The sequence below is a fragment of the Littorina saxatilis genome, linkage group LG1 (assembly GCF_037325665.1).
Source record: "Littorina saxatilis isolate snail1 linkage group LG1, US_GU_Lsax_2.0, whole genome shotgun sequence".
NCBI classification, from domain to species: domain Eukaryota; kingdom Metazoa; phylum Mollusca; class Gastropoda; order Littorinimorpha; family Littorinidae; genus Littorina; species Littorina saxatilis.
The window spans coordinates 88,248,688-88,263,687 of record NC_090245.1 but is presented as its reverse complement, the minus strand read 5'-3'; the positions used below and the strand labels follow the sequence as shown (position 1 = coordinate 88,263,687).

The 15,000-nt window shown below is 41.7% G+C and overlaps 1 protein-coding gene across 2 annotated transcripts in view; it reads left to right on the top strand.

Annotated features, from left to right (window-relative positions):
- The window catches only part of LOC138983135 (lachesin-like), a 139,108-nt gene that overhangs the window by 115,911 nt on the left and 8,197 nt on the right, over positions 1-15,000 (top strand). For both annotated transcript variants that reach the window (XM_070356551.1, XM_070356546.1), the window contains exons 3-4: positions 7,480-7,693; positions 12,638-12,661. In XM_070356551.1, coding sequence (XP_070212652.1) covers positions 7,480-7,693; positions 12,638-12,661 — 238 coding nt within the window. The remainder of the gene's footprint in view (positions 1-7,479; positions 7,694-12,637; positions 12,662-15,000) is intronic.

The following is a 15,000-nucleotide window of genomic DNA, read 5'->3' as shown; positions in this document are numbered from 1 at the left end:
GTTGCGCTTCCACGTGAGGTCCTTGAGACGGGTGATGAGACTGTTTCGAGTCACCCGTGCAGTCTGGTGTCCTTGCTAGATGCTACACTTGGGAGGGCATTAGTAAACTGACAAATATCCGCTGTTTCATACATCATACACTTATAATCGCATGACAATACAAAGTACCAAATGAAATAATGCACAACATACCTTAGTCAGGAAGCACAGAGCAAAATAAAACACGTCTTTCTTTGACGGTGGATTCTGTGAAAGTGAGGTCTTTCTCACGGTTCGTCATGCCTGGAACTTTTCTTAACTATTTACTATAATTAACAATGACTGCGCGCGATAACCGCGGCGGCCTGGAACTCTGGTGACACGGCGTTGTTTGGGAAATTTAGTAGCTGTGGACAGGCTTACGGTAAGAGACGCCAGACATTAAATTTGCTAACTGATAACATTACTGATGGGGACACACACACACACACACACGTGCATACAGTATAGTGACTAACACTAATACAGACTACAAGGACTAACACTACAGTAAACACTACGGTGGTTACACTTACATTCCGAACTCGTTTACCACAACGCGCACAAATTGAATAAATTCCATTTATTCTCACTGTCAGCTTTATCCGTGTCTTCTGGACATATGTACTTTATTCACACTGTCTAGTTTATCCCTGTCTTCTGGACATTATGTACTTTAATCACACTCACTTTATCTATATAATCATGCTTCTTCTTTTTTTAACCATGATATCTTTTATTAAACACTAGGAATTTAGAGACAGTGAACAAATTAAGAGCCTACTAAACACCCTGACAAGTTTCGAATGTCAGAACAATCCCATACATTCCGGAAACACCCCTACAACTTTCAAAACACCCCAACAAATTTCAAAACACCCCCACAAATTTAAAAGCACCTCCACTACTTCATAACCCCCACAAATTTCAAAACGCCTCTACAAATTTTAAAACACCCACACAAATGTAAAAACACCTCCTCAACTTTCAAAACACCACCACACATTTCAAAACATCACCTCAATTTTCAAAACACCACCACAATCTTCAAAACACAACCTGAACTTTCAAAACACCACCACAATATTCAAAACACCACCGCACAAATAAGAACAGCCCCACCTCCTCAAATTTCAAAACACCTACACAAATTTTAAAGCACCATCTCAAATTGTAATACAGCCTCACACAAGTCTCGCAGGTTTTACTGCATGGAATCACTCGGCAGTCGCCGACCGCACGATTGTTCACCACAGTCGTTAGCACGGATTCCCGCTCATCATGAGGAGAAAATAATCCCTCACGTGTCTGCCATCACATTGTGCAAGTATAAGTTAATAAATCAGGGGCGCGTGAGTTTGCCAGGTAATTAATACCTGCACGCGATAATTATCTGTGCACGAGTGGTGCACGCCGCTAATGTGAGAATGTTACACCCACGCTCAGATGTTGCGCTTCCACGTGAGGTCCTTGAGACGGGTGATGAGACTGTTTCGAGTCACCCGTGCAGTCTGGTGTCCTTGCTAGATGCTACACTTGGGAGGGCATTAGTAAACTCACATATATCTGGTGATGGACGAGCCTTTTTGGCGGTGTATTAACCCAAGACCTGCCTGTAATTATTTTGCTGGTCATGTGAAGGTGCTGGCCTCAGAAGACATAAATTGTAAGAGCAAGTTCTGGTGCCCGACCCGAGATCATTGCCCTGAAGTCACCGGTCACATGATTGACAACTTTTGATGAAGATGCCGCTTTACTTTTGCATAGTGACCAGATCTATAGAAATGCTGGGCTTTCGCAGGGAAGCTATTGGCACGAATAGTTGTGGTGCATCCATTGTCATTGAGAAATGCTAGTTAATAGATATGTAGCATTCTGGTTCTTTAATCAGGAAATAGCTCAGTCGGTAGCGGCGCTGGCTTCAAAACCAGTTCTTGCTATCGGCGTGGGTTCGATCCCCACGTCCGGCGAGAGATTCATTTCCCAGAGTCAACTTTGTTCAGACGCTCCTCGGTGTCCGAACACCCCATGTGCACGCATGCGCACGATAAAGAACCAAAGTTCACAGCAAAAGTCTCAGGGCTTGGAAACATAAATACACGCATGCAGGAAAAAGAAGAAGAAAATCGGCAACTCGCTTTCCCGGTGAGAAAGCAGCCCGAATTTCCATGAGAGTAACCTCACAGGACTATAAGAAATTGTTTCCTTATCCTTTTCCGTTCACGTTTCCGGTAATGGGCTAGAGGTGACCATGGTCCGTGTTAGGAGTATGTCACGCCAGTGGTTGTCGCGCTAGTGGGGTGTTACGCCAGTGATTGTCGTGCTATAGGAGTGTCACCCTATAGTAGGGTGTCCTCCTAGTGGCTGTCGCTCTAGTGGGGTGTTACGCTAGTGATTGTCGTGCTGTAGGGGTGTCGCTCTAGTAGGGTGTCCCCCTAGTGGTTGTCGCTCTAGTGGAGTGTTACGCTAGTGATTGTCGTGCTATTGGGGTGTCGCCGCTCTAGTAGGGTGTCCCCCTAGTGGCTGTCGCTCTAGTGGGGTGTCGCTCAAGTGAACTCATGCTACTGGCTGTCGCCCTAGTGGATGTTGCGCGACTGTCATAACACCACTACGGTCTCACGCTAATTTTGCCGGCCCCGCACCGAACAACGAGAACAGTCAGTCATCTTTCCACTTCAGTGAAATGTAGACAAGGCCAATTACCTCCAACGCTCTCGTACTGCGTTATTGAAGCATCGCGTGCATATTGCCTATGCATGAACAGTCCATTCTCCTGGAAGTAGTCCCATGTTATTTCGTCAAGCTAGAAGAGTAAGCAGTGTTCCTCCACGCCTGCTTAAATAACCCCATACCCGAAACCACCCCCACGCCCCCCAACGACCTCATTCCCTTTCCCTCGACAGGCTTTTGCATGAAATATGAACATCATTCCACTTGGGTAAATACCACAAGTCAAGGACCTTACTAGCTGCTACATGTGCAGAGTGGTATTCCTTTTCTGAATTATTTATGCAAATTGACATGGTATCATTTACAAACTCAGCATCAATTCCCACTCTGCGCAAAAGCGGCCAGCTAGGCTGTTGATTCTTTGTATACGTCAAAGTAGACATAATAATGCTCACAGCCAAAGTAAAAGACGGGGAAAATCTGTGGTGGTGTTCCCGAGTGTTTACATGGGAAGAAAGGTGGCAATCGTCAGACCCAATTGTGTGCCTCATAATTTCTTTTCATCCTTCACACGTGAGAGAGACCATCCTTGTCAGAACTAAACCATATCTTCACACAAGTGCATATCATGTAAATGAGGTCGGGTCAAACGACAGCTTGGCAGGGACCGAGTAAGTCACTTTTCACTGCTCATGATGCGCAAGTCACCGAGACAAACTTCACTCGAAACACTTTGTTGTTTTCTCTTTAAGAATTTCAAGAACTTGCACGTGGCGCTATAATTCTTATTGTGGCGGATTTTTAAACCATATTTGGTCTTAAAGTTACTGAACTTGTCACGTCCAGGTGCACGAAGCCCCTAGGGCTTTCAGTAATGCCCCGGGTAGCTGTCCGTTTAAAAAAAAATACCAACTTTCATTGACTTTCATGCAAGGAGTCAAAAACTGCAACTTGTTGACGAATTAATTTTGGTCTGTCCCCAGCAGGCAGGAAAGCGTGGCCCTCGACCAAGCTCACATCAGGTCCCGCACGTGAACTAATTGCGTCAAAAGCCTACATGGAAATCGCGAGAGGGAGAATTCTTTCGATTTGGGATACTTTACGTCACGACATTGTGTTTGATTACGGAAGATAATTGTAAAAGATGGTATGTGGGTCCAATTTGTCATACCGCACACAGCCTTCAGGCCCAGAACGTGATCACGGGAAATGTTAATTACATTTTGGCGGGAGGTGCGAACTGGCAAACCGCATAAAGTTTATTTTTGCTGGCAACACTAAAGGTATATTGTGTAGGCATCTATTACATTCCATAATAAAGATTTTGTCTTTTCTTGTCTTGTCTTGTCTCTCTCTCTCTCTCTCTCTCTCTCTCTCTCTCTCTCTCTCTCTCTCTCTCTCTCTCTCTCTCTTTCTCTCTCTCTCTTTGTTGTTGATTTTGCTGTTCTTGGTTGTTTTTTTCTTGCCCTTAATTTGGGCAATGAGCGTACATCAAGGGCCGGTAATTTAGCCTGATTACCGTTACCTCTGTAGGCGTTCTCGTCTCTTGAGTGTGATTTAGTGTCGTTCATTACATCGAGTAAAAGTTTTTGCCCAAGTTTAATGGGTCTTCGGGGTTCCTCTTCTTGTTTGTTTTGCATCTCTTAGCTAGTTTTGTCTTTATGGTTCGGTTCGGTTCTGTTATGTTCTGCCGTTGTTGTTTGTTGGCGCTTTTTTGTGCAGCATCTCTCTTGCTTTGCACTTAAATTTAAAAAGTTGTTTGCTACTAAGAAAAAGAAATTGCTAAAGAATATTTTGGACTTTACTAATAGAATTTGTAACAGTTTTTCATAATTTTTTTTTTATTTTCTATTTTTATTTTTTTATTTTTTTTTATTTTTTTTATTTTATTTATTTATTATATTAGCATATATCATGATTGTATTGATTGTATTTATTGTTCAAAATGCCCCCATGGGTTATGGACCAATAAACTTGAACTTGAACTTGCTATGTATAGGGGGAATCATTGCGAAAGGACTTCCAGACTACAAAACGAAGTATGCCGTTGCATTTGAATTGCACTGTGTTGTTGGCAAGTAGTTTAGTAACCGATGAACAAAAACAAACACCTTTCTTCTTTTAGTTTTCCCTCCCCTTTTCGTTGATCTTGAGGCTGCGAAATGGCGAACAGTAGTATGGAGTGCATTTAGTCAGAGAAGAATTTCAGCTCATGACAGATCTTTTAAGAAGGAAAAGTTATACGCACGTGGGAAGGTATGCAGGGTATAAGAAAAGTCACAATAGAAACAAATATTCCTCCCAATGCAAGTTTATGTGGGTGGCTGGGTGAGAAGGAATCTCCCATTCCCATTTTGCTGTGGATCGGTAGAGCAGCGAAGGCTGATGGCCAACTAACACGGTCTACAAAGATTATCTGCGCAATCGGCAACACTACAGACAATAGATAATATTCCTCACAATGCAAGTGTATGTGGGTGGCTGGGTGAGAAGGAATCTCTAAGTACCATTTTTCTGTAGATCGGTAGAGCAGCGAAGCGAAGGTTGACGGCCAACTAACACGGTCTACAAAGATTATCTGCGCAATTGGCAACACTACGGACAATAGAAAATATTCCTCGCAATGCAAGTGTATGTGGGTGGCTGGGTGAGAAGGAATCTCCCATTCCCATTTAATTTGTCTGTGGATCGCTAGAGCAGCGAAGGCTGACGGCCAACTAACACGGTCTACAAAATTTTCTGCGCAATCTGCAACACTACGGACCAGGTCTATCCACCTATTTACAGAAGTTTACAATTCCCAAAGAAAAGAGAACAATTATAGTGTCTCAAGACCAAGATCTTTCCTTGCAGACAGCTTAGTTCTCATGCCTGTCCCAGTGTGAGTGCGCTGAAGACAAACATTATTGTGGCTCAGACCTGAATCTTTCCTTGCAGATGTGCAGCCTTGCCTAAATGTGATTGTACCGCAGACAAGAGCCATTGTGTCTCATACCCAGATCTTTCATTACAGACAGCCTAGTTCACAGGCCTGTCCCAGTGTGAGTGTGCTGAAGACAAACAAAATCATTGTTTTGCAGACCTGAATCTTTCCTTGCAGACATGCAGCCTCCCCATGCCTATCTAAGTGTGATTGTACTGAAGAAAAAAGTCATTGTGTCTCAGAACGAACTATATCTTTCCTTTCATACATACAGCCCTCTCATGCCTGTCCCATTGTTGTGAGTGTGCTGAATACAACAAACATTGTGTCTCAGATCAAGATCGTTCCTTGCAGACAGCCTAGTTCTCACGCCTGTCCTAGTGTGAGTGTGCTGAAGACCAAAACACTCATTGTTTCTCAGACCTGAATCTTTCCTTGCAGACATGCAGTCTTCAAATGCCTGCCTGAGTGTGATTGTACTGAGAAAAAAAGTCATTGTGTCTCAAAACGATATCTTTCCTTTCATACATACAGCCCCCTCATGCCTGTCCCATTGTGAGTGTGCTGAATTCAACAATCACTGTGTCTCAGATCAAGATCTTTCCTTGCAGACAGCTGAGTTCTCAGGCCCGTCCCAGTTGTGAGTGTGCTGGAGACAAAACAAAATACTGTATCTCAGACCTGAATCTTTCCTTGCGGACTTGCAGCCTTCTCACGCCTGTCTAAGTGTGATTGTACTGAAGATAAGAGTCATTATGTCTCATACCCAGATCTTTCGTTGAAAATCTTACCTTGCAGACAGCCTAGTTATCAGGCCTGTCCCATTGTGAGTGTGCTGGAGACCAAAACATATTGTGTCTCAGACCTGAATCTTTCCTTGCAGACATGCAAGCCTTCCCATGGCTGTCTAAGTTTGAGTGTACTGAAGACGAGACTAAGAGTGTTTCACAAGAAGTAGGTTTTTTCTTGCAGGACCTACAGCCTTTCCAGGCAAGTCTCACTCCCAGTGTGAGAGTGTGCTTCGCATGGCATGTCTAATTCACGTCATGTGACGCAGGGCGCCATGTCTAATTCAGCACGTGCACCGCTCGCGGTCGGCACGTACCGACCGCCATTCACCAGAGCCGAGGCCCTCCTCGTTTTCTTTATCAAACTTTGATGAAGAGCTGCTTGGACGTGTGCAAACTCTAGCTGTTTTTATTACCTGAGAAGTGTGTCAAGTTTCTGTCTCGTTCCGGGGGCTGTATGGGTTTGGTGGAAATGTATTTTGCTGAGGTTGCTTGTGTGAGTGGGTATGTAGTGTTTTTCCGATGTAGATCGAGTATCGCTTTAACTTTGGATCATTTTGCAGCCTCCATGAATGATATGCCGTATTCCATTTCTAAGGAATACCATTATTTTTTTAGCATATGGGCATCCATGCGTGCCCGCTTATCTTCCTGCTTCTCTCTCTCTCTCCATACTCTCTCTCCAAACTCTCTCTCTCCATACTCTCTCTCTCTCTCTCTCTCTCTCTCTAAATTACTATTCCCCATACCAATACACTCAGTGAACCCTCTGATGTGTATGTCACCAAAGAATACCAAACAACCATCGGTGGTATCGTTAAAAGCGTTCACAAAATGACCGGCAATGTTTAAGCTGCCAGCGTTAAATACTCATTCTCTTCGGTGGAAAGACAACAATATCTTGGTGTCATCATTTGTCAATAAAGTATTATAAAGTACATATACACCGACCCTGCCTCTCAGAAAATGCCCATTTAACTTTCTTATTATTATTCTCTATTCTCCTCCGTCATCTTCGTCTAGTTAACCGTACACAATCACAACAAAAAATTCAAATAAAACGTTTACTCCGCCTTTCAGGTCACGTGGCGCAAATTACCCAATCGCAACCCGCTTACCATCGGCAGAAACACGTGGGTGAAGGATCCGCGAATCCATGCGGAGCACGTGCCCAACAGCAGCCAATGGAATCTGGTGATAGAAAGGGTCAACGCCACGGACGCCGGGACGTACGAATGTCAAGTCAGCGCCAGAGGACAGCAGTTTAGACATCGAGTGGAGCTCATTGTTAAAGGTAGGTTTTGATTAGTAGTGTTGGCATAGACCTATATCTAAATATAGGTCCCTGGTGTTGGTGAGGATTTACTGACAACCGTTTTTAAGATAGGCCAATAATTGACTTTCAGAATCACAGATCATTTTCGACTTTTGTTTACACTTAAAATTGTTCACATTGGTACAATTTTCAGAATTTTATGACACTAGCTTGTCATTTTGAGGCACAATCCTTTTCCAGCGATTTTGATTGTAGCGATGACGTTGGAATGATGACAGCTAATGCTCGTTGATTTCTGCTCCCTACCCGCAGCAACGGATTTGAATTTTAAATAAACGGTCATTTTTTTTCTGCAAAACAAAGTAGGCATAATTTTAAGAGAATATATCACACGTCCAATGCAAAAAGCAATGGCCTTCAACCACGTTGAAAAGCTGACACAGAACTGATGAACGTGTTGGTTGTTGTTGTTGTTGTTGTTGTTGTTGGTTGTTGTTGTTGTTGTTGTTGTTGTTGTTGTTGTTGTTGTTGTTGTTGTTGTTTAAAAAATATATATATTCTAATAATCTGTTCAGTCTGACCTTCAAAGCGACTGGAGAAGGGGATTGCAAAATTGAAACAGAACTATATTAAAAGGGAAAGAAGTAACTTGACTTTTAAATGTAACTGGCCTTTGTGTGCGACCTGGCGAGCTAAACTCAGAATGCCTAACGGGGCATACAATTACCAAGGTTCTCCCGTCTTTCCACTCACTTTATGAAATCCAAAAGATATGTTTGCTCTCAGGAAGGATGCAAATTCAATTACTCTTTCAGACGTAACTGAGACGCTTTGATACTCTGATATTTCCAAACAAACGGTTAGGTGTTCTCTCTTTTTTGCTTCCACTTAAGATAATGAAAGAGATGGACATACCCAAAAGGTCAAGGCTATACGTTCTTGTTTTGCGGCAATAAAAAGATCAAAGTGCATTACAAGATGAACGCTGAAACTGGATATTTATTTTCTGGTTTGGCAAAAGGGAAGGTGGGGGTGTTTTATGAGACAAAGAGAAACGTGCTCAGGACAAACATGGAACTTAGTCGGGCTGTGGTGAATATATGTTTTTGTTGTTGTTGTTTTTTCCGTTCATGGGCTAAAACTCCCACGTTCACTCTTGCTTTTTGCATGAGTGGGTTTTTACGTGTATGACCGTTTTTACCCCGCCGTTCAGGCAGCCATACGCCGCTTTTGGGGGAAGGTGGTTATATTAAAGGTATTACGGTCCTCAAACAACTCCATGCATGCTCATAATTGAGCCGATGCTCAGCAGATACATTTCAGTAAAAGGCTAACAAAAGGGACAATAAATCAATATAAATTAATTGGATTTTTGCATATATTATACAAAAGAATGCATTTTGATGAGTTGGAGAGAAAAATAGACAACAACAAAAAACAGGTGGGGGTGAGAGCTTTAAGAGGCTACGGAAGAAATCAAGAGCAGGGGGTGGGGGGGGGGACGAGGCGGATTATATCCTTGCAGAAAGCCATACCTTATCTGCTTGTAGTACATGTATAACTTTTTACACAAAAAAGATAGGGTCAGAGAGAAAGAGATTGGATTGGATTGGATTGGATTGTTTAATCATATAGGCCATTGCCCCCTGTGATGAACTGGGTGGCCGAGTGGTAACGCACTTGCGTTCGGAAGCGAGAGGTTGCGAGTTCGACCCAGGGTCAGGGCGTTAGCAATTTTCTCTCCCCTTTCCTAACCTAGGTGGTGGGTTCAAGTGCTAGTCTTTCGGATGAGACGAAAAACATTGGGGTGTGCACGTTAAAGATCCCACGATTGACAAAAGGGTCTTTCCTGGCAAAATTGTATAGGCATAGATAAAAATGTCCACCAAAATACCCGTGTGACTTGGAATAATAGGCCGTGAAAAGTAGGATATGCGCCGAAATGGCTGCGATCTGCTGGCCGATGTGAATGCGTGATGTATTGTGTAAAAAAAAATGCCATCTCACACGGCATAAATAAATCCCTGCGCCTTGAATATGTGCGCGATATAAATTGCATAAAATAAAAAATAAGAAGACAAAAAAAATTGCGCTTAGAACTGTACCCACGGAATACGCGCGATATAAGCCGCATATTGATTGATTGATTGATTGTGCTGAGGGTGAACATGCATACAATAACATGACGAGAGAGAGAGGGAAGGGGAGAGACAGGTTGCTAGTGACCGGAGGGGAGAGTGAGAAAGTAATGCGAGGATGGAATGAGCTAGAAGGCACAACGAATGAGCCAAACATTCAGAAGTCCGGAAAAGAGAATGACACGGAGATGAGAAGACATTTCCTCACTGCGAGCGACAGGAGACGCAGTTTGGAGAAACCAACTAGCGAAATAAAGCACAAATTGCAAAACTTGGAAAAAGTATACCAGAAAGCAGACAGGGAAGGAAAAAGGAGCTTGGACAACGAAGAGAATTAAAGGAGGACACGGGAAACGAACAAAGAAACACGCAGATAAATGAAAGCGCGAATTGCAAAAGTTGGGAAAAGAATACCAAAGGGCAAGTCAGGATAGTAAGAAGAACCTGGACAACGAAGCGAATAAAAAGGGGAAACGGGAAATGAACAACGAAATACGCTGAGAAATGAAAAACTTCCTACCGAGGAGAGAGGCACAGAGGCCACGGGACAAAATCACGAAACTGGCCCAAGGGGAAGGAGAAAAAGATATGACTCTTGCCCTCTCCCCCCTTGTCCATTAGTGTGTGGCCATCGGGGAGAAAGGCTAGTAGCCCCGTGTCTAGACAGACCCGCTATAGTCTTCTCTTCTCTTCTCTCCCCCACTTCCCCTTCTTGGTTTATTTTTATTTGAAGGGCTCGAGCTGGCTCTGAAAAGTGCCAGAGTTGCAGACACAGGAGTTCGAAATAACTCAGATTCGTTCGTGTTCGAAAGACATGACCAAAATTGTTTTCTGCGAATTTTGAAATAACACATAATCGGTCATGTGGCAAAGTTTACGCTGAAAATCTGTCTTTTGGGCTGTCAAATTCAGCCACGACCACAGGATTTGAAAATCATAATGTTGAAGGAAAGATTTGACCAAACTTGTTTTGCAGTCACCTTACAGCATATGACAGAAAAGTGAGAGCGAAGTTAATAGTAAAGATGATTTACGTTCGGGACGCCAAACGCAGCCACAGTCACATGAGTTCAAACTCCCACATACGGTATTGTTGGAAAGAATTATCGAAACTTGTTTTGTTAATCCATCGAATGAAAGAAAAATGTGATAGCAAAGTTCACGTTGATGTTGAATGATTTAAGAATGCCAAATGCAAAAGCAGGACTTGTAAATCATAAGGTCTTGTAGGAATGCGTTCTCCAAAATTGTTTCAGAAAGTTTTGAACTGCGAATAATAGAAATGTGAGATAAGAGTTTGTCGGGAACATAGGTTCTCATAGGAATGATTTGTCCAAAAACAGTTTTGCATATACAGAAATGCGCATTACAGAATTGTGAGATTAATGAGTTTCCTTCCTTTTGGGAGCGATATCTAGAAAATAACACGGCCTTTGAGTGAGGAGCTTTCCAAAATTGCAGTGCGAATACGATAATCCATATTTGTTCCGAAGTTAAAAGATATAGTAGTAGTATGTCCATTTCTTGAATGCGCGCAAATAATGAACTTCTCTATTACAACAACTATTAGTTGTTTGTGTGTGTGTGTGTGTATGTGTGTGTGTGTGTGTGTGTGTGTGTGTGTGTGTGTGTGTGTGTGTGTGTGTGTGTGTGTGTGTGTGTGTGTGTGTGCGGGCTTGCGTGCGGGCTTGCGTGCGGGCTTGCGTGCGTCTGTGTGTGTATTGTTTGTTTGTTTGTTTGTTTTAGTTTGTTTTTAGAGGGGGGGTCACGGATAAGAATAGGAACAACAGCAATTAGGTAATTTGATCGATTAACACAAATGTTATGTTTTCATTTCGAAAATCCGCGAGTGAGCAAGGTCCCTCAATGATTGTGTGTAATATAATAATGGGTACAAAATATAAACAAGTTGAATCGTTTCTGAATACAACGTTTTCCCACAAACTCAGATGTTGCTTTGTGATGAACAACGTTCTATCATAACATTTCGGGTTTTTTCGGAGTAAATTACCTTCTCTTTGTCCCCTTGGCAAGGATTCTACTTCACATAAAAATGCGACTTGTTCATAGAAGGCCAACAACATTGTGATACAATTTATGTTTTCTGAGTGAATTTTGTTTTTTCTTTGTTGCCTGAACAAGGAGTCTGCTGCACATAAAACATTTAATTGGCTCATAAAACGTAAAATTTCACCTGAGCGATTGGTCATTTGCAAGTTTCATGATTCGATTACTGAAAAACAGCGCATAGCCTGAACTCATCATGAAGTTTTGGAACTGTGTAAGTTATCCCGGCAGTATCAACTTTATCATAGTAAACGCGTCATTTTCTTATTGGAGATGGGAAGATCGTCAAGAATGCATCCACCTACTGATTAAATGGTATTAGATGGATCTGTTAGCGTTCCATTGAGGTTCATATCCTGTTGATCATAACTCAAACAAGTTGATTCAGAGTTTGCAATGTAAACTGTTGTGTGTCCAAACTCCTGTGGAAATAAGGAAAAAAGTCATATATTATTAACATTTTCATGGAGCATTTTTTACCCATAAATGAAAATTAATGGAAGGTTTTAACGGAGAGAACATGGATGCCCACTAAAGCAGTCTACAAAACATGAGTTGCTGGATTTTGGTGAGCGTGTGAGAGGTATCCTTAATTTTGTCACTGGTTTATGTGGTCTCGTTTTATGCTTTCGGCTAATTGATTATCGAATTTCTTTGACTGACACAGTTTTTAAGGGTTAGTGTGGAGGGTGGTGAATTACTCAACAGAAGTGCTGCCTCATTTGCATGCCTAATGCATTATTCATGTCTGTTTCAGCATTACCAGCCAGGAGATATCCAAGTACGTATATAATGCACTGGCTAACTTTTTGGAACTGGAACAAAATGCATACCTAGAGAAACAGTGAGAGATGGTTTAAAATTAGAAGGGAAGAAGCGAAGGGGTGGGGGGATTAAGAGAGCTAGGTTTAAGATTTGATTTCATTACTTTTTGATGAGTAAATTTTTGATGAGGGTAAAATTGTCTTCAATAGATAAGACTGTTCGCAAAAAAAAATAATTTGTGAAAGTTATAAGATAAATAAATTGATATTTATTTCGAAGTAATTTCAGATGGTTATATATTTTTTTTTAATCTACTTTGATTTTGTTTATTTTAATAAAAAAATAAAAAAAATTTGACCATTTTGTTTTAGAATTATATGAATGTAATGGAAAAGAAGAATGTAATGAAAAGGAATTTTGTTTTAATGAGGGCATTATAAATAGCTGCTAAGGAAAAAATGAATAGATAAGAAATAGTTATTAAGGGAAAATTAAATATGTAAGAATTTATTGTGTGTGGATAAAATAGGCAATTTTTTTTTATTTAAAAAAACAAAAACAAAAAAAACAAACCAAAAACCTTCTTTTTTTGGGGGGGGAGGGGATTTTATTTAATAAACTGATTGACTGTTTTATATTTTGTATAACATAGATATATAATGTATACTTAATATAATATATAATGACCTGTTTTTGATATTATAAGATCGTTAAATAAAGCATCTCCGTTTGTAAGCCCTAATATCTCATTGAAAAAAAGCTGATTCCCCCCCCAAAAAAAAAATTTTTTACAACAAATTTAAAAAAGACTGTTCACAGCGCTCCTGCCCCCCCCCCCCCCCCCCCCCACACCCATTCTTAATTAGGAAAATCATACGAAGGCTATTGATAATGTTGATCACTGCAAGACATGTCCTTCTCTTCTATCATTTGGTAAAAAGGAAAACGCAAGCAGCGCCTAGACACCAGCCCTACTCTGCTCGTCAAATTGCAATTCACTTCAGCTACATCAGAACGTATATTATTCTACTCTTACAAGCTAACGTTGTGTGTGTGTGGGGGGGTTAGGGGGGGATCATGTCTTTACTTTATTCCAGTATAGCATTCTTTGCTCTGTTAATGTCATTTAGAGCTCCCTGGAGAACGAGACAGCTTGTGCAATGAACAACATTATCAGATGTGTCGAATCCCCCGAAATCGGCGTATGACTACCTGAATGGCGGGGTAAAAACGGTCATACACGTAAACATCCACTCGTACAAAAACATGAGTGAACGCGGGAGTGCCCATGAACGAAGAAGAAGAACAAGAAGAAGTTGTGTCAAAGATCATTTTCCATTGTAATTTAGTCATTTGAATGGACACTAAAGTATATTTGTTCTTGTTATTGTTACTGTCATGAAAAGTATAATCCCACGTTGACCGCCCTGATATGGCCCTTCGTGGTCGGCTGGGCGTTAAGCAAACAAACAAACAAACAAACAAATCCCACGTTTTATTTTATAAAAGGAAAGCTGGTCACACCACACCTGCATCGCACGTGGAAGGAAACAAAATGTCGCTGCGTTTAAGTAGTTGGGGGGAGGATGGGGGTGAGGGGAGGTCAAGAACAGAGACCATATCTTCAATTCCAAAAGGAGAAAGAGCAATGAAGGAAATATTCATATTTTCCGAAGAGATACGTATTCAAATGTCTGTTGTTATACTCTTACCCTCCCAGGGCTCCCCACAGATGCCCTATCTAGAGGGTCCAGGACCGTCAATTATAACTTTTAGGAGGTCCAAGGACTCCCCTCCGCTGAACCTTAGAGGGTCCCAAAACCTTTGAAAGTTCTGTGAGATCTTCACACAAGCATTATTTGTCTCAGTCACATCGGTTAGATTTACTCCATAAATGCGGGTCAGTACAGATCCGACAATATGTCTCGTCTTCAAAATCCAGCCAAGACGGTGATCTTTCTTGTCCATTCTGTAATGGAAGCTAGCAGACGATTAATTACATTTGTACTGATGGTACGCATGATAACGCAAATTTAGTGCGTCCTGGGACCCGCTCTTTTCAAGTTTAGTGCGTCGCGGGACCCGCTCCATAAATTTCTAGTACGTTTTTTTCGTCTTCTAGTGCGTATATGACGCACAGTTTGGTGAGGCCTGCCCACTCAACTCAGAAGAGTATTATCATGAGACAGGTCCCTTAAACGTAGGACAATAGAATTGAATGTACCCTTGAGGTAGCTTTCTTGGATTTAGGGGGGAGAAAAGCTGAATATTGTCTTTCGTACTTACGCAGGTCCCAAGCGCTCTACAAAAATAGGGTTGTCTCGCTGGCTTGCCCGGCTAAATGCATGGTTTTTT